The sequence below is a fragment of the Phodopus roborovskii genome, unplaced genomic scaffold, assembly GCF_943737965.1.
Source record: "Phodopus roborovskii unplaced genomic scaffold, PHOROB, whole genome shotgun sequence".
NCBI classification, from domain to species: Eukaryota; Metazoa; Chordata; class Mammalia; order Rodentia; family Cricetidae; genus Phodopus; species Phodopus roborovskii.
This window is the reverse complement of record NW_026126418.1, coordinates 73662005-73689089: the sequence shown is the minus strand read 5'-3', so window position 1 is coordinate 73689089 and position 27085 is coordinate 73662005. Positions and strand designations below refer to the sequence as shown.

The 27085-nt window shown below is 51.0% G+C and overlaps 3 protein-coding genes across 7 annotated transcripts in view; 1 reads left to right on the top strand and 2 right to left on the bottom strand.

Moving 5' to 3' along the window:
* Nucleotides 1-22: 22 nt before the first annotated feature.
* Nucleotides 23-14604, top strand: Ttc16 (tetratricopeptide repeat domain 16). The gene is made up of 14 exons (XM_051183878.1): nucleotides 23-181; nucleotides 1945-2108; nucleotides 2404-2494; nucleotides 2679-2807; nucleotides 4160-4260; nucleotides 4343-4472; nucleotides 6256-6470; nucleotides 7198-7442; nucleotides 7548-7689; nucleotides 8838-9003; nucleotides 9357-9499; nucleotides 9653-9821; nucleotides 12679-12748; nucleotides 13722-14604. Exons 1-14 carry the CDS (start codon nucleotides 23-25, stop codon nucleotides 14432-14434), a joined length of 2637 nt encoding a protein of 878 aa, XP_051039835.1. The 3' UTR covers nucleotides 14435-14604.
* Nucleotides 14535-18598, bottom strand: Tor2a (torsin family 2 member A). Of its 2 annotated transcripts, none has more exons than XM_051185221.1 (5): nucleotides 18407-18598; nucleotides 17061-17326; nucleotides 16334-16506; nucleotides 15533-15660; nucleotides 14535-15276 (listed from the first exon to the last, which is right to left on the bottom strand). In XM_051185221.1, exons 1-5 carry the CDS (start codon nucleotides 18555-18557, stop codon nucleotides 15032-15034), a joined length of 963 nt encoding a protein of 320 aa, XP_051041178.1. In that variant the 5' UTR covers nucleotides 18558-18598; the 3' UTR covers nucleotides 14535-15031. The 2 variants fall into 2 exon arrangements, with proteins under 2 accessions (XP_051041178.1, XP_051041177.1); XM_051185220.1 differs by having other exon boundaries at nucleotides 16334-16509; nucleotides 18407-18596.
* Nucleotides 18599-20339: 1741 nt separating this feature from the next.
* Nucleotides 20340-27085, bottom strand: part of Sh2d3c (SH2 domain containing 3C) — a 32231-nt gene continuing 25485 nt past the window's right edge. For all 4 annotated transcript variants that reach the window (XM_051185215.1, XM_051185216.1, XM_051185219.1 and 1 more), the window contains 6 exons: nucleotides 25397-25926; nucleotides 24227-24342; nucleotides 23627-23798; nucleotides 22677-22788; nucleotides 22191-22397; nucleotides 20340-20899 (listed from right to left, as the gene is read on the bottom strand). In XM_051185215.1, coding sequence (XP_051041172.1) covers nucleotides 20724-20899; nucleotides 22191-22397; nucleotides 22677-22788; nucleotides 23627-23798; nucleotides 24227-24342; nucleotides 25397-25926 — 1313 coding nt within the window. In that variant the 3' untranslated portion in view covers nucleotides 20340-20723. The remainder of the gene's footprint in view (nucleotides 20900-22190; nucleotides 22398-22676; nucleotides 22789-23626; nucleotides 23799-24226; nucleotides 24343-25396; nucleotides 25927-27085) is intronic.

Sequence of the window (27085 nt, the reverse complement as noted above, 5' to 3'; positions counted from 1 at the left end):
CTCTAAGCCAATAGCATCGCACATGTCCAGGAACGGCCAATCCGAGTTCGGCGGCCTCCATGTTTTTGCGGGGCGGAAGCGGGCGGGGCGCCGGCCACGGAGGGCCTCTGAGTGCTTTACACTGCGTCGCGTCACCCTGTATCGTCCGCGCCTCCTTACGTTTTCACCCTGCCCAGCCTCGGTGCGCTCAGCCCGCCGGTTCTTTCCTTGACGTAGGCCTTGGCCTGCCCAACTACGTTTCTATTCGAGGCGTGGCCAAATGGCACTCTGGGCGTCCTGGAGCTGGTGCCTAGCAACAACTGAGGCAGGGATTTAGGGAGTTGGCTCAAGACAGAGGTCGGTCTGGAGACACGTCATGACAGACAACAGCAAGGTGAAGGCGGTGGTGGAGGAGGAAACCGAGGCAGAGAAGGTCAAGCCCTTGGGAAGGCCTATGAGAGTCCATCGTTTGTTCTGTGGGAGGGGAGAAGAGTGACTGGCCTCCTCCTCCAAAAGGAGAGGGCAGAGAGGTTTTGTTTTTTTCTTTTTTTGGTTTTTCGAGACAGTGTTTCTCTGTGGCTTTGGAGCCTGTCCTGGAACTAGCTCTTGTAGAACAGGTTGGTCTCGAACTCACAGAGATCCACCTGCCTCTGCCTCCTGAATGCTGGGATTAAAGGTGTGTGCCACCACCACCTGGCTGCAGAGAGGTTTTAAATTGTCCTATTTCTCTGTGTAGCCCTGGCTGTCCTGGAACTTGCTCCGTAGACCAGCCTGGGTTTTACCTCAGAGACCTGCCTCCCTCTGTCCTGTGAATGATGGGATTAAAGGCACATCCCGCCACTGCCCTGCTTGCTTTGTTTTTTATAGACAAGAGTTTCATTATGTAGACCAGGCTGGCCTCTGACTCTCAAGTGCAGGTTGTTAAATGTTGGAGCTCAGATGGTAAAATATCCTGGCACTCAGGCGCCAAGGAATACCACAAAATCACCGCAAGCATTGCAATTTACAGATTTCCCCAATGCAAGTGTAGTCTCTGCTCCAAAAGTGTTAGAGCTCTGCTCCTCTAGGGGAACGTTTCCCCAACAAAAGTGTTACAACTCTGCTTCCTCTGGCTCTGGCAAAAGTTGTTACAGCTGGGCTCAACTCAGGCAGAAATGTCACACCTCACTACAAACCTCCCTCAAGAGATTTATTAGGAAGGGAAAACCAGAAGGGTGGCTGCTTCCGGAGTGAGAGGCAGCCCAAAACTAGGTACAGAGTTTATATCTTGGGGATAAAGTTGCATCTTGGGGAGGGGGCAGTGCTGAAATTTCCAGGGTGGCTCGGGATTGGTGGGTTTTATAGCCTGGTCTCAGGGATTGATGGGATTTCAGTCCCATCCCGGGGTCAGGTTTTTTTCCTTGGTCCAGGTCTCCTGAGGGCCTAGTTCAGGGCAAGGTGTTTTTGCCTTTGTCCTTTTCACCCTACACAAGTATTAAAGGTGTAGTCAGTACAACTCAGCCCAATGGAGAGATTTTAAGGCGTGAAACTCAGGACTTAGGACAGATGATACATAGGTCCCTGATCCTGGTGACAATGGGAAGCGTAACCAAAGTGCTTGCTCAGTGTGACCTGCTGGGTGTGAGAGTCCCATGGGATTTACAAGTAACCTCAAAGCCCAGATGTGGAGTAGGGTCTGAGCTGGGGCACTGAGAATACTGGGCAGCAAAAGGTGAGAACAGGCAAAAACCAAGAGGAGAACAGAGGTGCAGTGGCTACGAGGTCTCTCGTCCCCTTGATCCTGACCAGGGCTGGAGACATGCTGGGACATCTGAAGACCAGCTGAACCCCAGACTGGGTGTGCCTTCTACCAGGGGGCTTTCCCACACCACCTCCACCACCAGGCAAAGTCCCTGGAAAAGTGTAGAAGTGTTGTGGGGTGGTCCCTGGGGTCTTCCAAGCTTATTGCCTCTGATTTGGTTCTAGGAGCCTGACAATGCCCACTCACAGAAAATCCCAAAGCTCCAGGTCCGTGAGGCCCGAGAGAAGATCCTGCAACGTATCTTTGGGACCAGCCAGGTGTTCTACAGTGTTAGTGATATGAAACCAAGGATGACAGGGTCAACAGTGCCTGTCAAAGTCAGAGAGTAGTGAGTGACTTCCCCGCCCCCAGCCCCAGGTTCCTGCTCCACACAGCCATTAACGTGGAGTACAGCCCTGAGTTGGCTACTGTCCCTTTCTGGGCCTCAGCAAACCCTGATGGATAAAAGGAGGAAAAGCTAAGAGATCCAGAAAGGCCAGCCTGCCCTCCCTGGAACTCTGCTTACTTTCCAGCCTCTTTACCTCAGCCTTCCCTCCCACCTAACCCACTGTAGCCCTGAGGACTTCCTAGGCTGGGCCGAGATCAAAACCAGCCCCACTGCCCAAACTCATGTGTCCTTACAGCTATCACCAAGGCCATCAGTGCCTAGAACAAGAGGACTGGGAGATGGCTGTGCTTTTCTTCTCCCGTGCTCTCCACCTGAACCCCAAGCTGGTAAGAGGAGAGAGAGAGTCACAGTGGCCACTGGAAGCCCCTCCCTCACTGTCACACCTGCCAGGCCCTTCCTCCCAGGACCATCAAACTCTTTTAAGCCTTGAGGAACCAGAACAGTCACCCTTCTTGCTCTGAGGGGCAGGTGATAGAGAGGACACAGCAGCCTGGGTCTCTTTGCCTTCAGGTTGACTTCTATATTTTCCGTGCTGAGGCCTTCATCCAGCTCTGCGACTTCTCCTCTGCCCTGCAGAATCTTCGCAGGGCTTACTCCTACCAGCCAGAGAATAGCAAATACCTGGAGCGACTGGCCTTTGTGCTCTACCTGCAGGTGCCAGTGCTCCCACCCACACAGCAGAGCAGACCTTACACAGGGAGCCTTCCTGGAACCCGATCTCAGTGCCTGAGGACTCCTGGTCCTGTGTCTGTGTCCCACCCCACCCACACTTGTTGCCCCTCACTGGTTTACTAATTTAGACAGCTAGGGGTGTCTAAATAGAACTCTGCAGTAAGGCTATGATCTACTCTATACTGTCCCAGTAGGGTCGCCACCAGCCATATGGACATGTTGAGCTATCAAAATGGGGCGAGTATGACTAAACTAAATTTTAAATTTGATTTGTGTGTCAGTAGGGGTGTGGCTCAGTGGAAGGATGACTACCTTGCATACAAGTGGCTCTGGGTCCCATGCCTAGTACTAAGTAAAAAGTTAATTGCCTAAAATGTATTTTTACATATATTTATTTTGTGTGTGTGTGTGTGTGTGTGTGTGTGTGTGTGTACATTTGCATGCACAGAGTCATCTCACTACCCTCAACATTTTTTTTTTTTTTTTTTGAGACAGGGTTTCTCTGAGTAGCATAGAATTTGCTGTCCTGGAACTAGCTCTGTAGACCAGGCTGGCTTCAAACTCACAGAACTGCCTACCTCTGCCTCCTGAGTGCTGGGATTAAAGGTATGTGTCTCCATAGTTTCAACGATATCTGGGTCTTTTTTTTTTTTTGAAGGCCAAATATTGGGTAGAGGTGGAGTTGGGGTGTAGCAGTGGTAGAGCATTTGCCTAGGCAAGGGCCTCAGTTAGACCAAATCACTCAGTTTCTACAAAGAAGCTTTAGAGCAAGTGAGGTGGCTCAGTAGGTAAGGTGCTTGCCTCTTGTGCTGACAACCTGAGTTTGATATCTGAGGCCTACATGGTAGAAAGAGAACTGACTCCTGCAAGTTAGCTAGGACTTCCACATGCGTGTTGGGATAGGTGCCTGCCCCCCACTCATACTCAAAACAAATAAATGTAATAGAAAAGAAACCTTGAACCAGACATGGTGGCTCAGGTTTACAATCTAGCACTCCAGACACTGAGTTCAAGGTCTGCCTAGGTTCCAGGTCAATGTGGCCTACAGTGTGAAACACTGTCTAATAAAAGAGAAGGAGAAGGGGGCAGTCCTCAAGGCACTCAAATAACTGTCCACGTTGTCAAGGGCCCGTGACCTGCCATCTCACTGCCAAACTTTTGGCCAAAGTCAGCTGCTCTCACCCACTGTCCCACTCAGTCTCGTTGCTGTGTCCCTCTGTCCCTTGGCATCTCTACAGCTCTGCATCTCTTTCCGTCTGTCTCTTGAAGTCTCTGCCCAGGTATCTCTCAAAGCAGAACTGACCATCCTGTTTCCTCAGGGTCAGTGCCTGTATGAGCTGTGTGACTTCCAGGAAGCCCTGTATATCTTCTTGCAAGCCTCTGATCTCCAGCCCCAGAACCCTTCCTTCAGTTACCGCTGGTGAGTGTGAAGCACCTTCCCCTTGCCCAGCAGCCTCTTACTACCTCAGGCTCAGTGCATCCTGCCCTCCATCTGCCCCCAGCATAGCCTGCCTGCTGGCCCTCAAGCGGCATCAGGACTGCCTCTTACTGGCAACCAGGGAGGTGAAGCAAGGCAGGGCCACTGCTGATGTTTATATCCTCCGGGCCCGGATCTACAACTTCTTCCAGAAGGTAGTGCACAGTGGGCTGGGCAGGTGTGGCCTGGAGCCCCCAGTGGGTCCCAAGGTCATAGAGGAGGCTAGGCCAGTTGGAAGTCTCATCCCTATAAGTTCACACAGAGCCTGAGGATCCTGTCACTGAGGTATCTGTCCTTCATCCCTCAGCCCTCACTTTGTGCTAGACAGTATTGTGCTCTCTGGTAACCACGAAAGGGATGGGGGAGTGAGTGCATCATGTTATCCCTGTTTCTTTAGAGCTTGTGACTGGGACATGGGGATCAAACCTGTGTAAAGGGTTTGCTGACTGAGTCCTCAGCCAGGGACTCCCCAGCCCTCAGCTGTGTGGCACCCAGGACACCACAGACATTAGCTGATGCAGTCAGTCCTTCTCTGTCTTGCTTCCTTTCTTTCTTTTTTTGGGAGTGGGGCTGGTTTTTTTGAGACAGGGTTTTTCTGTGTAGCTGTCTTGGAACTCACTCTTTAGACCAAGCTGGCCTTGAACTCAGAGATCTGCCTATCTGTACTGGGATTAAAGACATGGGCCACAATGCTTGGCATCCTGCTTTCTTTTCCTGTTTGCACAGTGGAAAAGTCCTAGAGCTCCTGGTCTCCCTGCTGGGCTGAGCCAGGACACAGAGAGTGCCAGGGGCAGCCTGGGGACAAGGGGTGTATGGTCACAGGGAGTAAGTTAAGGAGAATGTAGGCAGAGAGAAGGAGCCTGCAAGTCTTCCTGGGTAGAGTGTTCCCTGGGGCAGTGACCTCTGGGGAATGGTTCCAGCTGTGGAGACTGTCAATGGGGAGGGGTGGAGTGCAAGAGGATGGGGGTGGGGGATTAGCTGAGGAGTGGACCTGCAGTGCTGTGGCAATGGAAGGAAAGAGGCTCCAGAAGAATGTGCAGTGCAACCAGATGGGAGGAGCCAGAGAGGATGCAAGGAAGGGGAAGGGTAGATTTACTTCTTTTCACCAGGCAAGGAGGGGGGGTAACTAAGTAAGGGGACCCAGACAGGCTCTAGTCAGAGGCTGGGCTTTAGTGTCACATAGTGTCACACAGGTGACTCAGTGGGAGTCCCCTTCAAAGGCATGAGTGTATTAACCATCAGTGTTTATTGCTGACTCCACCTCCACACCTGTCCCATGAAAGGCTGTTCTGAACCCAGATCTTTGTCGAGGTTCATCCCCAAGACTGCTGGGACCCCTTGGAGGAAGGTGAACAGTAAAGCAACCCAGAGATGACCTGATCAAGGCCATATAGCCGGTTCTCCAACCTGAACACATCTCAGCCACCCTCTCACACTGCCCAGTCCTCCCAGTGTGCCCTCCAACCAATTACCCAAAGGAGAGTGGGGGCTTGCTAAGACTGTGGAGTGACCAGCCAACTGCACAACAGTGGCAAGCATTTGCCTAGGGATGTTCTTTGCTCATACCAGACCTCAGTCTGTCCTTGGTGTAAAGCTGCTATTGGTGTAAAGGGCAGGGAGTGGAGGAGGATGCAGGAGGAGGATGAGGCAGCACATTGATTGCCTTCTCCACACAATTCTTGATATGAGATAACAAATTAGCACAAACCAGAGGCTGACCCACCTCACTGAGGTCACGCCTGGAAAGGAGCTACTAATGTTGAGGCTGGGGATGGATTTTCCTCAATGTTTCTGCCTCATTCAAGAGGTCGGGAATGTAGAACCGTAATGCAGGGCACATGGGAGGGATGGTATGATGCTAGCTTGTCACCTAGAGGCCTGCCCTTCTCTACCCCCTACTGTGATAGTACCATGTGATAGTACCCTCCACCCCTGCAGCCCAAGCTCTGCTATCAGGACCTTCGAAGCGCCTTGCTCTTCGATCCCAAGCACCCACAGGCCAAAGGGCTGCTCCAGATGATGGTGGACCAGGCCAAGCAGTCCCTCCAAGACGCCAGCATCCTGGCTGTGCAGGGAAAACTGCACCGGGCACTGAAGTGTATCAGCTGTGCCATTGAGAACAACCCCCTGGACCCCAACCTCTTCCTCTTCAGGTACCAGGGTGGAGAGGAGCTGGTCCTCCTGCAGATCTGTTGTATGGTCTCAGGAGAGCCTCTGACCCTTCCCAGGCTTCAGTTTCTCTCTCTAGTGCCTAATAACCTTCACCTGCTTTCAACTGGGGGTAGTCTCCCATAGACTCCCATAGAGGTAGTCTCCACAATAACCTGGGAATACTGCCCCAGCCATGCCTGCTGAGTAGTTCATGCTGGGAGGGCATGAGACTAGGAGTTGTATCTGGTCTCCCAAGGATTTGGTGCCATTCAATCTCCCTAATTCTGTTTGGTTTTTTTTTTTTTTTTTTTTTATCTAAATGGTTGCCTAAAGTGTGTGTACACACAGGCACGAACATAGGCTTGTGAGGTGGCTCAGTGGGTAAAGTAGCTTGCAGAACAAACCTGTTGACCTGAGTTCAATTCCCAGAACCCACATAAATGTGGAAGGAGAGAGCTAACTCCTGAACGTAGAGGCTGGATCCCCAAATGGAAAGTATCAGTGAGAAATAACAAACACTAGTGACTAATAGGTTGTCCAGGCAGCAATAGTGGGCCAGCACCAGAGGACAGACCTAGGACTTTGAGGCAGAATTCATGAATATAGTCAAATATCATGGATCAGAAGGCCTAGGGTGGGCAGTGGCCTTCTAGCCAAAGAGGATGCTTTGGTCCTTGTGTCCTCCCTACCTTGTGTCCTCCCTGCTATCTGTCATGTCCACTACCATAGGGGTACCTTGCTCAGAAGGCTCCAGCAATTTGACCCAGCAGTGGAAGACTTCCTGAAGGCACTGGACATGGTGACTGACAGCCAAGACAACCTGGTGCAGAAGGCACAGCGCCAGCTGCTGCTGACCTACAATGACTTTGCTGTGCACTGCTACACCCAGGGTGCCTATCAGGAGGGTGTGCTGCTGCTGAACAAGGCCATCAGGGACGAGCAGAACGAGAAGGGCCTGTACATCAACCGTGGGGGTGAGCTGAGTGGTCAGGCCCTAGCTAATGCCCGAGGCAGCCAGGCTGGGTCTTGGCTTTGCTCTGGGAGTTGGGGATGAACTCGACCTCACCCTCCTCTCCTAGACTGCTTCTTCCAGCTGGGCAACCTGACCTTCGCGGAGGCGGACTACAAGCAGGCGCTGGCACTGAGCCCGCAGGACGAGAGAGCCAACCTACGAATGGGTGTGCTGCAGGAGAAGATGGGACTCTGTGAGCAGACACGAAGGTGTCTGGGGTGGGGAGGGGTGTGCCCTGGGAGGGTGTGATGTGAAGGCATAGCTAAGGAGGGTGACTGGCAGGGAATGGGCCTATCAGAAGCCACCTATTAGTTGTCTCCTGGACAGAGATGTTGTGCTTTGTTTTGTTTTGTTTTTGTTGTTGGGTTGTTTTTGTTTTTAATGGTTTTTCAAGACGGGGTTTCTCTGTGTAACAGCTCTGGCTGTAGACAAGGCTGGCGTCCAACTCACTGAGATAATCCTGCCTCTGCCTCCCAGGTGCCACCCCTGCAGTCGGCCTTAGAAAGTATTTTCAAGGCCTACCTACTCTCCCAGAAGCCTCCCTCTAAAGATCCCTCTAGACTTAGGTTGATTTCCAGCACCCACATGGCAACTCACAGCCATCTGTTACTCCAGTTCCAAGTGATCAAGCATGTAAACGGTTCCCAAACATACATGTAGGCAAAACACCCACACACATTTAAAAAAAAATGTTAGCAAGAGGCTGGAGAGATGGCTCACTGGTTAAGAACACTAGCTGGTCTTCCAGAGGTCCTGAGTTCAATTCCCAGCAATCACATGATGGCTCACAACCATCTGTAATGAGATCTGGTGTGCTGTGCAGGCATACATTGTATATAAATAAATCTTTTTTTTAAAAATGTTATCAATAAATGTAGTGGTCCGTGCCTTTAATATTAGCACTTGGGAGGCAGAGACAGGTGGACCTCTACAGAGTGAGTTCCAGGTATAGGCTCCAAGCTACACAGAGAAACCCTGTCTCAAAAACAAAACCAAACCCTGAGGTAAAGAAAACAAAGTGGGCTTGGTGCACATGCCTTTAATCCCAGCACTCAGGAGGCAGAGGCAGGAGGATCCCTGAGTTCAAGGCCAGCCTGGTCTACAAAGCAAGCTCTAGGACAGCCAGAGCTGTTATAGAGAAAAATCCTGTCTTGAAAAAAAAAAAGGAAGAAAGAACGGAAAGTATCAGAGTACACCAAAGTTATAGTATCCGAAAGTGTCAGGTCCACAAAGGGTGTGGTTGGGAGTGGGAGGGAGGAGCATGGCAGGAAAAGAGGCCCCTGGTGTTCCTTCAGCTGCTTGGTGCCCATTCCTCCTGGGTGGCCCAGCTCACGACAACCTTGGGCATGTCCCTCAGGCAGTTCCAGAAAGCGGAGGACCACTTCTCAGCAGCCATAAAGCACAACCCTGAGAAGGCCCAGTACTACCTGCACCGGGCCAAGAGCCGACAGCTCCTGCAGAACATTTTGGGGGCCCGCCAGGATATTGCCACTGTGCTGCTCCTGAACCCCAACTATCCAAAGGTGGGCTCCTGCTGAGCCAGGAAGACTCACACCCTTGCCAACTGACTACTGTTCCTGCCCCTAAAAGAAACGGGTGACAATGAGCTGATACTCTCACTAGCCCTCCTCTCCACCAGCATTATCCCTCCATTCCATCCACAGATACAGAATGAGACTTGTACAGGTCCAGCTGCTCTGAAGCTAGGCTCGGCTCCCCATTAGGGAACGGTCCATTTTTCTTGGTTTCCTACTCCTTCTGTAGCAAAAGGCCCCAGTTTAGAAAGTTTGCAGAAGCCTTCCCTGTTCATCCCTGAGGGCAAGGTAGCATCAACCCCCTGTTCATTGTCCAACTCTGGTCACCATTTCCCTGGCAGATGGGCCCAGTGATGACCAAACTCTTTCCTGGTATGTCTGTGGAGGAAGTGCTTAATAGCCAAGTGGCCCAACTGGCCAAGCTCCAGCTAAGTCGGATGATAGAAAATGGTCCGAAGGCCAGCCACCCACAAAGCATTGTGGCGTAAGGTTGTGGGACCTCTGGCTAGTGGCGGGAGCAGGTGGGGAACTCAGAACTCTGGCCAGTTGCCTCATAAGGCCTGCACTGTCTGGTCCCTGGGGACAGCAGGCTGGATTCCAGAGACTGATTAAGGGTCCTGGGACTGTGACTTGATAGGAAGAGATTAATGGAGCGCCAGAGAGCCAGAGCCTTGATGAAGTCCTGGAATTGGGAGCAGCTTTTCACTGAGATTCCAGACGAGGAAGTAGCTGCTTCCCAGATCCCACAGGGAAAGACCCCAAGAGACAAGACTGAACTCAAGAGAAAGGGAACAGAGGAGAAAAAGGTGAGTGGAACCTACGCCAGGGCCTAGACCCTTGGAGTCTAGTGTGGCTGACCTCATCTGAGATGGACACAGCAAGGGTGCCCTGTGAGTGCTGACTGTTTTCTTAGCAGGAGAGTAATATGGTCAGACTTGCTTCCCCCAACCCCTCCTCCCTGTAAGGGCTCTCTGTGTAACAGCCATGGCTGTCTTGAACTCACTCTGTAGACCAGGCTGGCCTCAAACTCAGAGATTCACCTCACAAGTGCCAGGATTGCACTCTGCATTAACACAGTGCATCTAGAACTTCAGCACAGGGGCCTGGGGATGTAGCTCTGGCTCAAGTGACATAGGACATGAGGGCCTTCCCCCATATAGATGGCAGATGCAGGAGCCAGATGGAGAGGGTAGTGGTGCTAGATTCGCTGTAGAAATTCTTGGGTACTCAAGAAGGCTGAACTAGAGAGCCAAGGGTGATTCGAGTGATAAGGAACTGACATAGATGTGGCCCGTGAGCACAGGCAACTTCATGTATCTTTAAGAGCCACCCCCTCTCTGTTAGTAAGATGATGCTATGATCACACTCTGCTTGGGACACTGGCCACTTGTGCCTTGCTTTCCTTACTAAATTGTTCATAAAGTCTTCACTGACTATATATATATATATGTATATATATATAGATATATAGATATAGATATTGTGTGTGTGTGTGTGATATGTTATATGTTTGCAGTCTGTGTAGAACACATGCCCACATGGAAGCCAGAGAATGAGGTTGGGTGTCATCCTTCCTTCTCTATCATGTTTCACCTTACTGAGAATAATATAGCCTCAAAAATCCTTTTGCCAGGTAGTAGTGTTGCATGACTTTAATCCCAGCACACAGGAGGCAGAGACAGGCAGATCTCTGTGAGTTTGAGACCAGCTTGGTCTACAGAGCAAGTTCTAGGACAAGTTCCAAAGCTACACCGAGAAACCCGTCTTGAAAAATACAGAAATAAGCAATGGTCCTGCCTCCCCTCCCTCCAGTGCTGGGTTACAGGTGCACACAGCCATCCACTCCCAGACTGTATGCAGGGTGCTCAACTCAGGTGCTCAAGCTCACATAGCAAGCATTTGCCTACTGATCTCTCACCCCTGCCTATTGTTATTCCTCAAGACAGGTTCTTACTACACAGCCCTAGCTAGCTTCAAACTCACTAATAGACAAAGCTGGGTTCAAACTCAGAAATCTGCCTCTACCTCCCTAGGGCCAGGATTAAAGACATGCAACACCACACCTGGTCCCCAACTTACTTGTTTTTGAATCAGTGTCTTGCTATGTAGCCCAGCTGACCTAGAACTCATTATGTAGCTTAGGTAGGCCTCAAACTTTCAGCAATCCTCCTGCCTTTGCCTCCAAAGTGCTGGGATTACAGGCATGAACCACCATACCCAATTTTAAGTGCACAAGTCTTAAGTGAAGGGCTGGCTGAATTTTTACAAACTAAGTCTGCCATGGCCTCATCACTCAGGTGGACACTTTCAGCTCCCAGAAGACTCTCTGTGCATGTGTCCTCCTAAGCCCCTGCCCCACTCCCTACTTCTGCACAAGGATGCCCCAATTCCTAACTCCATATGTGAGGTTTACCTTTTCTTTAAATGAACAAGTGTGGCCTGCTGTCCTGTCTCTGGTTCCTTTCCCTAAGTGATACATTTACACAGTTCACTTAAGGAACGTCTCACCTGGTCTACCAACCTGTTCTGCCGCCAACAAATATCAAGGCTTTATTCAAAGATGCTACCCAGCTGTAGTGAATGCTGTACCAATGCCCTTCCTAGCTCACATTAAATAGACAAGAACAAACATGCATCTGTGTATCCATTGAAATCATCGTGGGCATCATCTCTGTGCAAAATAAGCTGAGATGGACACAGTGAAGAGCTCCAGGGACAAGGGGATGGACAACATGTGGCACCTGTTGTACTTTGCCTCTCAGCTTTACCTTTTCTCCCCACCTACAGATGTGATTGTGGGTGGAGGAGGTCATGTACGTCAGGCCTCCTCAGTCCTGATGTACATTCCCCAGGGCTCAGTGCTTTAGTTTACAGAAGCCTGGCCCCTATGTGAACCAACATCCACAGGGTAATGCCAGTCTAGCCCCACTACTCCCCTGTCTGCACCCTTAGCCCCTGGGTGCTCCCACCCATCCTAGAGTCCATAAGGAACTCTAAGCTTGGGAAAAAGAGGGCCCCTGGAGTGAGAAAAAAAAAAAAAAAGGAGCTGGAGATATGGCTCAGTGGTTAAAAATCAATACTGCTTTTGTAGAGGACCTGAGTTTAGTTTCCAGCACCCCACCTCGGGCTGTTCACAATTGCCTGTAACTCCAGCTCCCAGATATCTGATACCTTCTTCTGGCCTCTGTAGGCACCTGTACTCTTGTGTACACAAAATCACTTGTGCATACACATTTCAAAAAGTGGAAAATAAAGCCAAGCATTGGTGGCCCATGCCTTTAATCCCGGCACTTGGGAGGCAGGGGTGGGTGGATCTCTGTGAGTTTGAGGCCAGCCTGGTCTACAGAGCAAGTTCCAAGACAGGCTCCAAAGTTACACAGAGAAACCCTGTCTCAAAAAAAAAAAAAAAAAAAAAAAAAAAAAAAACCAGAAAGAAAAAAAAAAGGTGGAAAATAAGTGGAGCAGTGGTGTCACACACTTTTATTCCCAGCATCCCAGCACTCTGGAGGCAGAGGTAGGCAGCTGAGTTCAAGGCCAAGGCTACACAGAGAAACCCTGTCTCTGGTGGTGGGGGTGGGGAGATGGCTGGACTGTCCTGTGACCTTCCAGATACATAGCTATGGGTGCAAGGGTCTCCCAGCCCGATTCTTGCTATAGGTGAAGCTCCCCACCAAGGTGACATCCCTGTCAGACAGCTACGTGGACCAGACCTCCTCAGGCTCAGTCTTCAGCAGTAAGTCCTTGATGTTCCTGCTAAGCCTAGTAGAACAAAGCAGCAGAGAGGTCAGAGGTCAGGCACTGGACCTTGGGTTCTACCCTGGGTAGCTTTGACTCTGCCCGCCCGCACAAGTGTCTCTTAAGTTAGAAGTTACAGCCCCGACACCCCATGAGGCGTGTGGTCAGGACTAAGTGGGATGGTGCCCAGCACAGGGCAGGGACCAGTTACCCTCAAGCCCACTCCCCACCTCTCTCTCCAAAACCTGTCCTTTTTCTCTCTGCTCTTCAGTGTGTCCCTGAACTAAGCCACACACCTCATGCATATCCAACAGGTTTGACTTCCAATTTTGCTATCACCATCCATGAGGGTCTGAAAGGGCAAAGCAAGAAAGCTGTTCCCCAGAAAGCTCTGGTGTGGGGTGACAGCAACAGAGAAGACTGTCCCCAGTGCCCCTTGGTGCAGGGTGGTGGTTCTATTTGGTTATCATCTCCAAACTGCTCTGTGGTGGTCCAAGTACCCTGAGACAGGCTTGTGCCTAATAACTGGTGGTAGGGATGAGTGGCCCAGTCTTTGTCCAAGGATGTGAACCCTAAGTCAGCTAGGGGAACAAGCCAGCCAGGTGCATGGGACCAGGGTAAGAAGGCAGGGGCGTGATTAGACCTTTCAAGAACTCAAGGTGGACCTCAAGGAGTAGAATATGATGTAGGAGGCAGCTGTGTATAATCAGGGGTGGGCAGGCCACAGCTGGGGTAGAGTTGGGAGGCTTGTGTGAGAACAGGGCAGGGGAGAGCCAGAAGAGAGGGCAGGGTGGACAACCCTTCTCATTCTGTGCAGAGCCAGGCACATGGAGAAGGTGGGCCTGGAGGAGGTGGGCCTGGTGGCAGCTGGGAGGATCCAGCTATGACTGGATGTGGCCTAGAAACTTCCTTTTCCAAGAGCTGCCTGGAGAGGCAGGCAGGCCTAACGCCTACTCTCCGCACTTTCTCAGTCCTAAGCCCAAGCACCTCAGGAACAGAGATGTCAGCCAGTCAGGAGTACAGGAGCACTTCCAACACAACTACATCTGAATACTCACTGCCTCGGCACTCAAACCCCAGGAAGTACAGAGAGAGCCTAGACCAGAGCAGTGCCCCAAAGGTCACCCAGGTCTTTGAGTACCTACACCAGAGCTTGACTGAGAGCATACCTGACTATGGTCAAAGACACCACTCCAGCAAGGCAGAGGCCGCCCAAAGCCCAAAGCCCAAGCCCAGGAAGACAGAGCCTCCCCAAAGCCCAGGAAGACAGGACCCCAGCCAGAGCTCTAGCGTATCAGAAGCCACTGAGGACCCAAAGCCTAGCAAGAATAGGCCTGCCCTGAGCCCGAGACAGAGGCTCAGAAGAGCCAAAGCTATTCACGCCCAGAGATGGAAACCCAAGACCAAGGGCAACAGCCAGAAACTAAGAAAGACTTTCAGTGAGCTTTCCAATGTCCGGAGTGGGAAGATCAGTAGTTCCAGTGAGGCCCAGGACCAGAGTCCAGTGCCCGGCAAGACTGAGGATACCTCAAGCTACACTGACAGTACAGCAACAAGTTCCAGCAATATTGACCCCTTGGAGCTGAGCTTACATCTCAGCAAACCCAAGTATTCTGAGGACCAGAATCCAAGCCCCAGTAAGGCGGAAGTTTCACCCACCTCTAACAACTATACTGCTCCCTGAAAGGGCCAATGAAGGCCTCACTGAGGAGAACATTTTGTCCCAAACCCTAGCTTTCAGAAGAGCTGCCTCCTCCAAGGGCAACAAGCAACCCTGGTCAATGTTCCAATCCCATGGCTACGTTTATTATCCCTGTCCTCTTCCTGTACAAAATTAAAAACTTTGAAATTCAGGCCCAGGTGTCAGCTAGAGTCCCCCTGTTTGGTGAAACTGAGGTTTCCAATCTGTCCTTGCTGGGTTTCCAGGGCCAGCCACAGGCTGAGACCTGGGCATGGAGCTCCAGGCAAGGCATGCAGGTAAAAGCCCCCAACGGAAGCAGCCACGAACTTTTGTCCCTGAGTTACAGTTCACATTGAGAAGGCTCTGGCTACAGGGCAATGGCAAGGCTGTGAGGTTCTGGGGTGCGCAGGAGTTTCCTGGTGAGGACTCCTTCCAGGGCTTTCTTCTTTGGTCTGGTCTGGCCAACACCCTTCTTCATCTTAGCTCTGTGCTCTGGGCCCCTTTTGCCAGACAGTTTAGGAAAGAGCCCTCTGGGAGACGCCCAGGCCTTTCCTGCTTCTTCTGTCCAGACAGAAGAGGCATTGATGCTACTGAGAGTTCTCAGAGGAAAAAGGTGATTCGGGAGGCCACTGTCTTGCAGCCATTGGAGGAGAAGAGCTGTTCTTCCTCTGGGAAGTAGGTGGTGCTGTCCAGCACAGCCTGAACCACTTCCTCCTGGGGCTCCAGGCCCAGCTGAGCCAGCTCATTGAGTACGCAGTGGCGCACGTGATGCCGCTGCAGTGGGAGGAAGGGCACCACAGCATCTAGCAGGTGTCCCTCCATGATACCAGAGCGCCAGAAGCCATCTGCGGGAAGGTCAGGAAGGCACAGAAGCAATGGTGAGCTCCTGAAGTCGGGAGTTCATGCCCCACTGGGGTAGTGCTGGTGTAGTACAAGCATAAGTGGGGGCTGTTTATACGCTCTATTTAGGTCACAGAGCGGGTTGTGCAGAGGCTTATGGGTACAACTATAGTGCAATGGACAATGCTTCAGATTTAGGGGTCCAGCACAATGAGTTTAAGTGTGAAGGCCCCACCTGGATGGGTCCCCAAGCCAACTTACGGTTAGGGTTGTCCAACACAGCTCGGGAGACTGCTGGCTCCAGCTCCTGCAGGCTGATGTCTTCCCTGTCCCTACGGCTGTGCCATGCCTCCAAGGCCACCTGGTTGATCTGCTCACCACCAGTATTGCTAAAATCATAAGAACCCATGACTTAGTAAGCAAAGTGGCCCATTTCCTTCTCCTTCCAAGTCCTATGATAACCAAATTTCTGTAACATGTATATGCCATGCACTTTACAATTCACAAAACAATTTGGGGATGGGAGGGGGGTTTGACATAGTGTCTTGCTACTGAAGCCATCCTCCTGACTCAGGATCCAGAGTGTTGGATTACAAGTACATGCCATCACACTCAGGCTACATACTTTTATTTATGTATGCACCCTTTAATTAGTTTTCCCTAAGAGGACAGTGGGGCATTAGCATTGACTGAGCTTCAGAAGCAGAGGACAGAGCTCAGAGAGGCTCACCAGTTTGGCTTAAGGAGTCACGGCTTAGAACTATGGCTGGGATTAGAAAGTAGGGCAGCCGGTCCCTTTCTTTTCCTAGGCCTGTGTCCTCTCAGCTACCAAAGATGGATGAACAGGCAGGGTTCCACACAGCAACAAGGGTCTAAATGTCAGAGCCCAGACAGGCTTTCAGACTGTCTAAGGGTAGTCAGTCGTCTCTAGTGACAGTCACTGGGGACAGTGAGAGGAGCTAGGAGAGCCTATGTGGGCTCTGGGGAAGAGTACCCTGCTGGGAGCACAGGCCCAAGTTGGACAGCTGCATCTCTGGCAAGTGTCCCCGACGCTGAACATACCTGATAAATATGAAAATGGCTTTGCGATAGTTGGTCCCATAGACCACCCAAGAGGGGCCCAGGAAGGGCTGCAGGACTTCCATCAGGCCAGGGGGCAGCTTGTCCATCTCATCGAAGAGGAAGAGAGATCGGCCACAGACAGTAAGGTTCCCCTGAACCCAGCTCTTGAGCTCCTTCTATGGGGGTAGAGACCGGGGCTCCAAAGAAGTCCAAGACATCCCCCACAAACCCAAACTTCCCAAGCCAAGAAAAATCCCCAGAGAAGTGATCTATTGTTTCCAGAGAACACCAAGCCCTTGAGACAGGGTAAAAGGGCAGTCCAGAGAGGTGCAGAGACTTGTCCAAGGCCACACAGCCAGTCAACACGAGAGCAGGGACACAAATCCCTGTGCCCCAATTGTCTATTCATGACAGCTACCAACATATGTGTCAGGAAGGCTGAACCTGCCCCACAGTATTGACAGCTAAGATGGATCAGGAGCAGTGGTAATCAGAGCTCGCACCAAATCAGGGTGGGAGAATGCAGACACAAGTACTCTGTAAGTAATGTCTGCCCTGTGTAATCCCCATGTCTCTCATGATGTCTCTGGTCCACAGGTGTATCAGAGAGAACAAGCTCCTCCATGACACCATGGTGAGCTCTGTTCTAGCCAGGTTTGAAGGCTGTGTGGTTTGGAGCCCTCTAGATTAGGACTCAGAAAAGGGATCCCTGACACACCCATCATACCTTGTACTGCTCAATGTGGCTGGGATGTGGGAAATGGATGATGGGGGAGAAGTGGTGCACGTGAGGGCTGCGAAGGCCACCCTGGAAGAGATACTGTGCCAGCAGGGAGCTGACGTAGGACTTCCCCGTGCCTGTCCAGCCGTGCAGGGAAAGGACCAATGGTTTGCTGGGGGCCGGATCCTGTACAAAGGCCTTCAGTGACTTCACCACCAGGGCCTTGGCCAAATGCTGGCCAGCCAGGTGTTGGGCCAGGTCACATTCCAGACCTAGGGCCGCAGAAGGAATGTATATCAAAGCAATGCCAGACCTGGTGACTCAAGTCTTAATCTCAACACTAGGGAGGCAGAGGCAGCAATATTCTAGCTAATCAAAGGCTAGCCTGGGCTTATTTTTATTTATTTATTTTTTGTTTTGTTTTTCGAGACAGGGTTTCTCTGTAGCTTTGGAGCCTGGCCTGGAACTAATTCTGTAGACCAAGTTGGCCTCAAACTCACATAGAGCTGCCTGCCTCCAACTTCCAAGTGCTGGGATTCAAGGTGTATGCCAACAACGACTGGTTGCCCTGGGTTTATAGTGAGTTCCAACATGCCTTTAATCCCAGCACTTGAAAGGCAGACAGGGGATCTCTGTAAGTTACAGGCCAGCCTGGTCTACAGAGTGAGTTCCAAGCCAACAAGGCTCACATGGTGAAACACTTGCAGAGCGAGGGAGGGAGGGGGAGAGAGGAGAGAAGGCAGAGACAGGGGAGGAAGGGAGGGAAAGGAGAGAGGGGGGAAGAGAGAGAGAGAGACAGACAGACAGACAGACAGAAAGACAGACAGACAGACAGAGAAAAAAACATCAGCCGGGCATGGTGGCACAAACCCTTAGTCCCAGCACTCTGGAGTCAGAGCCAAATGGATCTCTTTGAGTTTGAGGCCAGCCTGGTCTACATAGTTCCAGGTGAGCCAGAGCTATGTAGAGAAACTGTCTCAAAAACAAACAAAACAATAAGACAAAATAATCCAAAACCCATCAAGGCAGATGTTCAAAGGAAAAAAATATGTCCAAAAGAGGGACAGGAGCACCCACCTCAGCAAGAGCCAGCGCGGCAGCGCCCACTCGAGGCGGTTCTCTGGACTGCACCAGCCCCGAGTGAGCGCCAGCCACAGGTTCAGCTCAGACCCGTTCGCAGCTTCTCTCCCGGCGACGAGTTCGCTCATTGGAGGCCTACCACGAACCACCGAGCGCCGCTGTCATAAGCCTCTCTCCACAGGGTACCCCCAAACCCTTACCGGAGGCTCTCTGCTTCTGACCCCTGCGAGCTCCCGCTGCCCACCTCTCCGCCCTGGCTCCCCACCCCTCACCCGGCAAATTGGGCCAGAAGTCGCATTCGCAGAACGAGCCGAAGTTGCAGCGCAGAGAAGCCACGTCCCAGGCGGTGGCGGTGGCCAAGACCAGTCCGAGCAGCCCGAGGATCGAGCCCCAGGGCCGGCAGACTAGCCTAGCAAACGCCATCCGGTTGAGGCCGGATTTCGGTCTGAGGCTGCCCACCTCCTGGATCTGTAAACTACAGCTCCCGGTACGCACCACTCCGCGGAAGTCACGCCCACTGCCTACAACTCCCGGCTCTCCTTCCTCGCGTCTCTAAAACCTGGAGTTGTCTAGCAGCAGTACCGCAAATAGGTCTCCAGAGGGAGCTCGCGAACCGCCCAATCCGAGTCTGTGGCCCGCGTTTCCATGGTCACGAGTAACTAGGGGCTGTCACCAGAGAAGTAATAAAGGATTGTTAAGAGGATCACGCAACAACAATAAAATTGTGCGGAGTCTTACGCTTTGCTGAGCACCCTTACCAAGCTCTTTTTAAGAAGTTATATGACAAAAACGTGCTCATAACAGATTTTTTTTTTTTTTTTTTTTTTTTTTTTTTTTTTAGCGAGTCTGCTGGGTGTCAGGTGCCATCATACATTTACTGTTACAACACCTGCTATATCCAGGGATGGTGATACTGAATGAGACGCGGTCACATTGTTTTGGCCCAGAAAATAGTCCGCAGAGCCCGCGAGATGGCGCAGTGGGTAAAGAGAACCAATTCCTGCAAAATGTCCTCTGATCGCCACAGGTGCACACACAGACTAAATGGATAAATAACTAAATTAAAAGGCAGTAATGCAGTTTCAGAAGTCTGAATAATTCAGAAAAGTGTAACTTTTCCTTTTCTTCCTTCTGTCTCATTTCAAGGCAGGGTTTCTTTGTGTAGCCAATGGCTGTCCTGGGACTCGCTCTGTAGACCAGTGTGGGCCTTGAACTCAGAGATCTGCCTGCCCCTGCTTCTCAAGTGCTGGGATTAAAGGTGTGTGACTCCAATGCCATGAATCCAATGAACAGGCTCCAGACCGGTGGCTTGACCTGGGATCATCATCAGCCAACCCATGATTCCCCATGTTCTGCTGTTATGGCTCAGGAAGTGTCCCTTCCCCCACCAGGTGTCAGTCTCTAAAGGAAATTGGGATCCTTTATACAAATGTTTTGTTTTGGTTTTCTTTTTAACTTGGTTTCTCTATGCAGCTTAGGCTGACCTCGAACTCAAAGATCTTCCTTCCTCTGCCACTAATGTGATGAAATTAAAGACAGGAGTTACTTACCACACCCAGCTGAACTACGTTCCTTTTAAATTTTATTTTGTGTGTATGAGTGTCTTGCTATTACATGTGTGTCTGGTAGCCACAGAGGTCAGAAGAGGGCATCATATACCCTGGGACTAGAGTTAGAGATTATGAGCCACCATGTAGGTGCTGGAGATTGAAACTTCCAGTGCTCTTAACCACTGAGCCATCTCTCCAGATCCTAACTTCTAAGAGCCCTTTTACCCCAAACTCTGGGCTTTTTGCTTGTTTATGCTTCTCTGGACAGGCCCTGAACTCAGAGAAGAATGAGGAGTGGGCCCTGACTTCCTGCCCTGGCTTAGACTGATTGTCTCCCCTGCTAATGCATGAGCTTTGGTTGTCGGAGTGGCATCTTGTCTACTGTAACTCTGGCTCTCTGGATAATCTGGACAGTCCTTGGTCCTAACCAGGTATCCAGTGAAGTTTTTCACCGTTTACCAACGAAACTGTTTCTTTCTACCCAGGCCTCACAGGACAGAAGAAACAGCCATTAGAAAACTGGGTGGTGGTGGCACAAGCCTTTTACTCCCAGCACTCAGGAGGCAGAAGCAGGCGGATCTCTGTGAGTTCAAGGCTAGCCTGGGCTACAAAACTATACAGAGAAACCCTGTCTTGAAAAAACAAAAAAGAAAGGAAGGAAGAAAGCCATTAAAGTTTATTATATGAAAGAGAACATCGTTTCTGTACATGTATTTACACATCAGACTTATTTACAGCAAGATGGAGACCTGGAGGAAAGAGGAGGGATGTGGAGCCTCCCATGGCTCAAAAACAGGGAACCTCGGCAGAAACGCGGGGCAGCAGAAGCCAGTAGGGGAAACAGAGGTTCCTGTCCTTCTGGAAGGGAGACTGTGCATGTATGATGAAATTTAAAGTCCATTTGGACCCTGGAAGTGCAAGGGGATCCTGGAATTGAACCCAGAACATTCTTGGGCTGATCACAGTGTCCCTGTGGTGCTCTGGGGAAAGTCCTGAGCCCCTCTGCCCCCAATGCTGCAGAGAGGCAAGGTCTCCAGGGTCACAGCTCACTAGATCGGATGGCAGGTTCCAGCTTGTGCGACAAGGCTGTGAGGACTTTGTCAAACTTCTCATAGCGCCGGGCTTGGCTGCTGTTGGCACCCTGGCTGCCCCAGAGGAGACGCATCTGGAACTCTGTACTGAACACTTCCAGGAGCTCTGGCCGGGCCTGGAAACCTGGGGGTGGGGGCAGACATGGTCAGGGGTCTCTTCACATCCTTCAGGGACCCTTTCAGGGACCCAACAAAACACACTGAAGAGCATGGCCTTGCCGGTGGCTCCTAGTCTTCAACTACTTGCAACTCATTGTGTGGGTGGTACAGGGGGTAGAACCTAAGGCTTTGTGCATTCTAGACAAATACTCAACCTCTTGGCTACTTCAGCCCTTAAAAAGTAAGATATTCCTGTAAATTTGGGAGTAGATCTCAGAAGATCCTTCTTGTGTTTTTCTGTAAGTTACATTTTTAAATGAATATTTTTAAAAGATTTATTTATTATGTGTTCAGTGTTCTGCCTGCAGGTATTCCTGCAGGTCAGAAGAGGGTACCATCACTCATTACAGATGGTTGTGAGCCACCATGTGGTTGCTGGGAATTGAACTCAGGACCTCTGGTAGAGAAGACAGTGCTCTTGACCACTGAGCCATCTCTCCAGCCCATTAAGAAACATTCTTAAAGTGCATATAATTCTTTTATTTTTGAAAAAGAAAAAGATATGTCAGAATATTCACAATTTATATCTCTGGGCAAGTGGATAATTTTCTATATCTTTAGTGTTGTTATTATTAGTATTAGTATTATTATGAGACAATCTCCCTATGTAGCCGTAGCTGGCTTTGGGACATGCTATATAGACCAGGCTGGCCTTGAACTTAAAGAACTGCCTCTCTTCCAGGCTTGTCTTCAATTCAGTACACAACTGAGGGTGATAACAAACTCTTGATGCTCTGGCCTCTGAGTGCTGGTATGGTGGCTCCCAGGTTCTACAGTGTTTACAGTGCTGGGATTGAATCCTTTGCATGAGAGTGGAACGCCCTACTAACTGCCCCCCCCCCAGCCCTTGGGTTTTTTGTGATTTAAATAATGCCCAAAGCAGTAAGCCTTGTTTGAAGTTATTTTCTCTGCTCTTTTTTTTCAGAGTTCTATGGTCTCCCAGCCAAGGCTCCTCAAAGACTAGGCAGGTCTGTCTTCATCCTGGGCCTTGGCCAGGCACCTTGCAAACAGCTGTGCAAAGACAGCAGTTTACTTCCTGGAACACAGCACTGAGGCCCAAGGCAAAGGTGTCTGGTGTCTCTCAGCCTACTTCTCCTGATATCCTCACCAACTGCTTGTGACAAGAAAAATGGGATAAGGGAGCCAGAAGCCAAGTCTGAGGAGTGGAAAACGTCAGTGGATGGTTGAAGATAAGACAGAGGGAGGTGGAGGGAAGCCAGGGAGGATGGGATCCTTTGGGCTCAGCATCTACTCACCCTGCAGCTTGACCTCAGCGTTGGTGTGGTAGAGGCCCCCATGGTGTGCCACAGTGCGGGCGGCCTCCAAGTGGGCCAGGACAACCTCCACACCATGCTCTGTGCTGCCCCAAGGTTCAGGACCCTCAGCAGGGGCTGAATCACACTCCAACAGAGTAATGAATGGCAGCACATGTGGAAACGTGGTGTTGCTCAGTGGCGGGCTTTCTGTAGAGAGAGGCAGCAGGCATTTAGACCTGAAGACTCTGCCACCCACTATAGCCCCAGAGATGCCTAAGGCCCCATGAGGAGCACCAAGGTCACGTGGGCAGTCCCTTCTTTCCCTGGTGACCCTGCCCTGGATATGGACAGGGCGTACATGGCTGCCATATGGGGAAAAGTAAAGAAGTCAAGCTTTCACCCTCAATACCCCAGGAGAGACTTTGGCAACCCAGAGAAGGTTGAAACCTATGCAAAATCACACAGCAAGATGGGGATATAAGGTACCTTTGCCTTCATTGAGGCCCTTGAGGAAAGGCTTGAGCTTCTTCTCATACAGAATGGCACCCTCCGTATGTCGCTGTCGCAGGGTCACCCATGTCTGTTCCAGCCTTGAGATCTGGGGAGACCAGACTATGAGAGACCGGCTAGGGAAGGAGCCTCCAGGAACAGCTGGCCACAGCCACCCACTAAATAAACGCCCAGATGCAGGATGGTTATTTTCCTGGTTGTCACTCATGAAATGGGAATGGTGTTAAACTATTTCATATTCATCCAGGAAGCCATTGCAACACATTTTACAAATTTTACACACACGTACACACACACAGACACCCTGCCACCCAGTTACTGCTCTGCCTCAGATGCCCACTCTGTAAGATAGACAATACAGAATCTCCCTCACGAGGCCCATTTTCAGAGCCAGAACCAGTGAGGTGCCGTGGGGGTAACAAGCGTACAGAAAACTCATCAAATGACAGACATTGTACATCTTCATTGATTTTAAGCAGGGTGTCATGTATTGAGTTTCTGATCCCCCTGCCTCCACCTCCCAAGTGCTGGGGTTACAACCATGCTCTGCCATGCCTGGTTTACAGGGCGCTGGAATCAAAGTCTTGCTGGGCAAGCACTCTATTAACTAAATTGTAACCTGGTACCACTGTGTATTCTATTTTTAAGAAGATTTATTTATCTTATGTGTATGTGTGTGCTTTAGTGTGTTTTTGTGCATCATGGGCATGCAAGTGCCTGTGGAGACTAGTAGAGGGAGTTGGAGTTACAGATGGTTGTAATGTGGGGCCTGGAAATGGACCCTGTGTCCTCTAGCAAGAACAGTATGCTCTCTTAAAGGCTGAGCCATCTCTCTAAGAGAGCCTCAGGAAACTCTTGTATTTTCCATGCACAGTCTTGCCCTCCAAGGAACGTGCCCCGGCCCTCCTGCAGACACCCTGCAGTACCTGGGCCATCTCCAGGGCGCCCATGACCGCAGCAAAGCTGAACATGTTGCCCATCGTCCCCCGCAGCTCGGCAGCCAGTTGGATGGTCTTATGCAGCAGCGCTGCCCGTTCCTCCGCGGAACCGGTGCAGCCCAGGATATCCACCGCCAGCATGATGGACATAGTATGGAACCTGTGAGAGAGGTCGGGTCAGAGCGGACCTAGTACAGGGTGGGAGGTGGGCGTAGTAGGTCTTAAAGTGCCAGGCCGAAAGCACAGTAAGGACTAAGGGGCGCAGCCAGAGTGACAGACAAGGTGAAGGGAACCCAGTTGGACAGTAAGTTAGGGACGGGATTGGGATGCCAGAAGGAGGGGCTTGTAACTGGCAAAATCCAAAGAGCAGAGTTTTAGAATGAACACAGTGGATAGTAATGGTGGGCGGGGCCAAGGTTGATGGACTTTCGGATGCGAGAAAAGAAACAGATCGATAAGCTGCAGTCTTTGGAAATGAGGTTAGCTTTGAGCAGAGTACTAAGGGGCTGCGACTGGCTAATGGGATGGGAGAAGTGGTCAGTGCCCTGGGACAGCTGTAAGGTGGCCATGGGCTGGTGCACACCTTACCTTTCCAGCAGGTCTAGTCTTAGCTGCCGGCCATGGGGGAGGGTGAGCAGCTCCATGCCCCAGCGGACTCCCATCAGGGTCTGCATCTCCTTGGTAACGCCCAGTATCCTAGCAACCTGCAAAGACGCCCAAAGGGCTGATTAATTTCCTGTCAGGGTTGGCCCAAGCCATCTGGGAGTCAGAGCTTCATCTTAGAGGGTCGCCTGACTACAGAGACCGAGGTGCGGAGTGGGGGGCCAGGTTGAATCCTAGCTCCACTGAGAACATGGAACAAGTGATTCCCTCTTTCTGAGTGAGCTTCAGTTCCCCCATCTGTAAAATGGGGAATGGGAAAATGTCCAGAGATATGTGCCATGTTAAATATTCACTTAAGATTAAGAGTCACGATGCCATTATCCTAGATTGCCAACACAAGGCCCAGAGAGGGAATGAACTTGCCCAAGTTCATACACTTGGATCTGCAGCCCAGTTTCTCCCCCTTCCGTCCCAGCAACATCCCTTCCGTGTCTTTTCCCACTTCTTGATTTCTCAGACCAGCATACATCCCAAACTACTGAGCAAGAAACTGAGATAGAAAGAACTGGGGTTCGTAGCAAGGTAAAAGCCTTACACTGTGTGTCCTTGATGGTTTATGGGTGAGGGAACTTTTTTGCTTGTTTCCACTAGGGGGCATGGGACGGAGGGGGTGGGGTGGGGCAGTTTTCTCTCACCCCTAAACCAGAACTTGACTTTCTTTAAGTTAGAACCAGGACACACTCTAAGTTCCCCCAAAACATCAGCTCTCATTCCAAACCAACATCTAGAGACTGTAGGAATATCTTGGTTTTGACTTTTTAAAAGAAGAAAATGGGCAGGGCTGGTGGCACACACCTTTAGTCCCAGCACTGGGAGGCAGAGGCAAGTGGATCTCAATGAGTTCAAGGCCAGCCTGGTCTACAGAGTGAGTTCCAGCCAGCCACAGCTACATAGTGAGATTCTAACAGAACAATCTAAAAGGAGAAAATGGAGACGTGCCAGATGGTAGATAAGCCCAGAGTCCCAGAACCAAGAAATACACTGGCTTCGCTGTCCTTGGGGGATTTGGGAATCAGTCCCTCACCATCTTGACTCCTGACCCCAAAGCCAGAAGATAAAGGCACTGTCCCTCCCAAATGCATTCCTAACACCTACCAGGCAGTCAACCTTGGTGACATGCCGGGCCAGTGTCCGAGCATCCACCTCCGACAGCAGCTCCTTGACCTTTCGCAGAAGGCCCACCTCCAGAGGCCGGTTCTCCTTGGGGATCAGCTGTGACTGGAAGGTAGCCAGGTTGAAACACGAGGTGGCTTCCACTACAGGGACTGTGAAGGTCTTGCCCCACTCCCCGTCAGGCACCCCATTTTCTGACAGTTCCTTTTGCCTCTCTCCAGAGCTCCTAGTCTTCCGGGGGACCTCTCCTGCTGCCCACTCTCGGCTGCCGCGGACAGAAGGCTGGAGCTGGCAGTAGTGGCCAGAGTCCGGGTCACTGTAACTGTTGAGTGATGGAGATGGTGAGGCTTTGCAGAGGGTGTGGGAGGGGCTTGCATGGGACTTGTCTGACTCCCCAGGAGGCTTAGGAGCACTTCCATGAGATGATTGAGGTTCACTGGGGCGTCGGGCAACTGGCGAGGCAGGCGGTGCTGTGGTGGAGGGGGTGGTGGGGGCAGCATGGGCACGGGTTACTGCAGAGAGGAGAAAGAAGACCAGTTATCTCCGCTGCCCTTAAAAATGGGGTCCCACTTTTTCTATCTCCCCAAAGAACAGTCCCCATCCTGTGTATGAAGGTGGTGTCCCCACCTTGCAGCATGTGGGTGCAGACCCTCTGCAGTACTCAGCAGTTCCTGGACCAATGGGCTTGCATGCCTCTGTCCCGAAGAGGCTGCAACATCAGAAAAGCCGTAGAGGTGGTCCAGGAGAGCAAAGCCTACTGGAGTCTATGTGCCTGTAAAGCTGTCACCCAATGAGCTATAATGATTTCCTGGGTATGGGGTGTGTGCCCAGAGCTGGTAAAGAGCTGGAGACTCACTTTCAATAGTAAAACCATCAACAAAGAGGTGAAAGCCAGGCATGGTGGCATACATCGTAATCACAGACTGGGGAGGCTGAGCTGGAAGGGTGGCCTTGAGCTGGACACCAGCCAGAGCTACATGAGTTCCAAACCAAGTTGACATACTTAGAAGTGTCCTGTCTCAAAAAAGGGGGAGGGGCTAGATGGCTCAGCGAATAAAGGCATTTGCCACCAAGTCTACCAACCTAAGTTAGATGCCCAGGACCCACGCAGTGGAAAGAGAGACAACACTCTGAGAAGTTGTCATTTGACTTCCACACATGTGCTGTGGTCCATTTGTGTTTCCCCATACCACACACGCACAGATAAGTAAATAAATTTTAAAACAAAACAATAAATCTGGTGTGGTGGCTCACACCTGCAACCCTAGTCACAAGGCAGAGACAACTAACTAGGTCTCTATAATTCAAGGGCATCCTGGTCTACATAGTAAGTTACAGATTAGCCAAGAATGTTTCTAGCGCGACCTTTTCTAAAAAAACAAACAAAATGTCCCTTTCTATGGCAGTAAGGACTTTTATGGTCCCAAATCCATAGCTGAGAAAAAGAAAGCTCAGAGAAGGTAAGAGATGCCTGAGGTCACTTAGCTTGCAAGTGGTAGGCTAGGACTGCCTTCATCTCCCAGCATTGCTTAGAAATTGTCTCATTAAGCCAGGTGGTGGTGGAGCACACCTTTAATCCCAGCACTTTCAAGGCAGAGGCAGGTGGATCTCTGTGAGTTTGAGGCCAGCCTGGTCTACAGAGTGAGTTCCAGGACAGTTAGGGTTACACAG

Bases quoted from the DNA above. Each gene is read 5' to 3' on its own strand.
- Tor2a (XM_051185220.1), bottom strand. From the start codon at position 18,557: ATGGCGTTTGCTAGGCTAGTCTGCCGGCCCTGGGGCTCGATCCTCGGG. The intron at 17,327-18,406 runs GTGAGGGGTGGG...CTGCGGCCCTAG, and splicing joins CTTCTGGCCCAATTTGCCGG to GTCTGGAATGTGACCTGGCC. The intron at 15,661-16,333 runs GTATGTTCAGCG...TTATGATTTTAG, and splicing joins GCCATTTTCATATTTATCAG to CAATACTGGTGGTGAGCAGA.
- Ttc16 (XM_051183878.1), top strand. From the start codon at position 23: ATGTCCAGGAACGGCCAATCCGAGTTCGGCGGCCTCCATGTTTTTGCG. The intron at 6,471-7,197 runs GTACCAGGGTGG...CCACTACCATAG, and splicing joins CCCAACCTCTTCCTCTTCAG to GGGTACCTTGCTCAGAAGGC. The intron at 9,500-9,652 runs GTAAGGTTGTGG...GTGACTTGATAG, and splicing joins CACCCACAAAGCATTGTGGC to GAAGAGATTAATGGAGCGCC.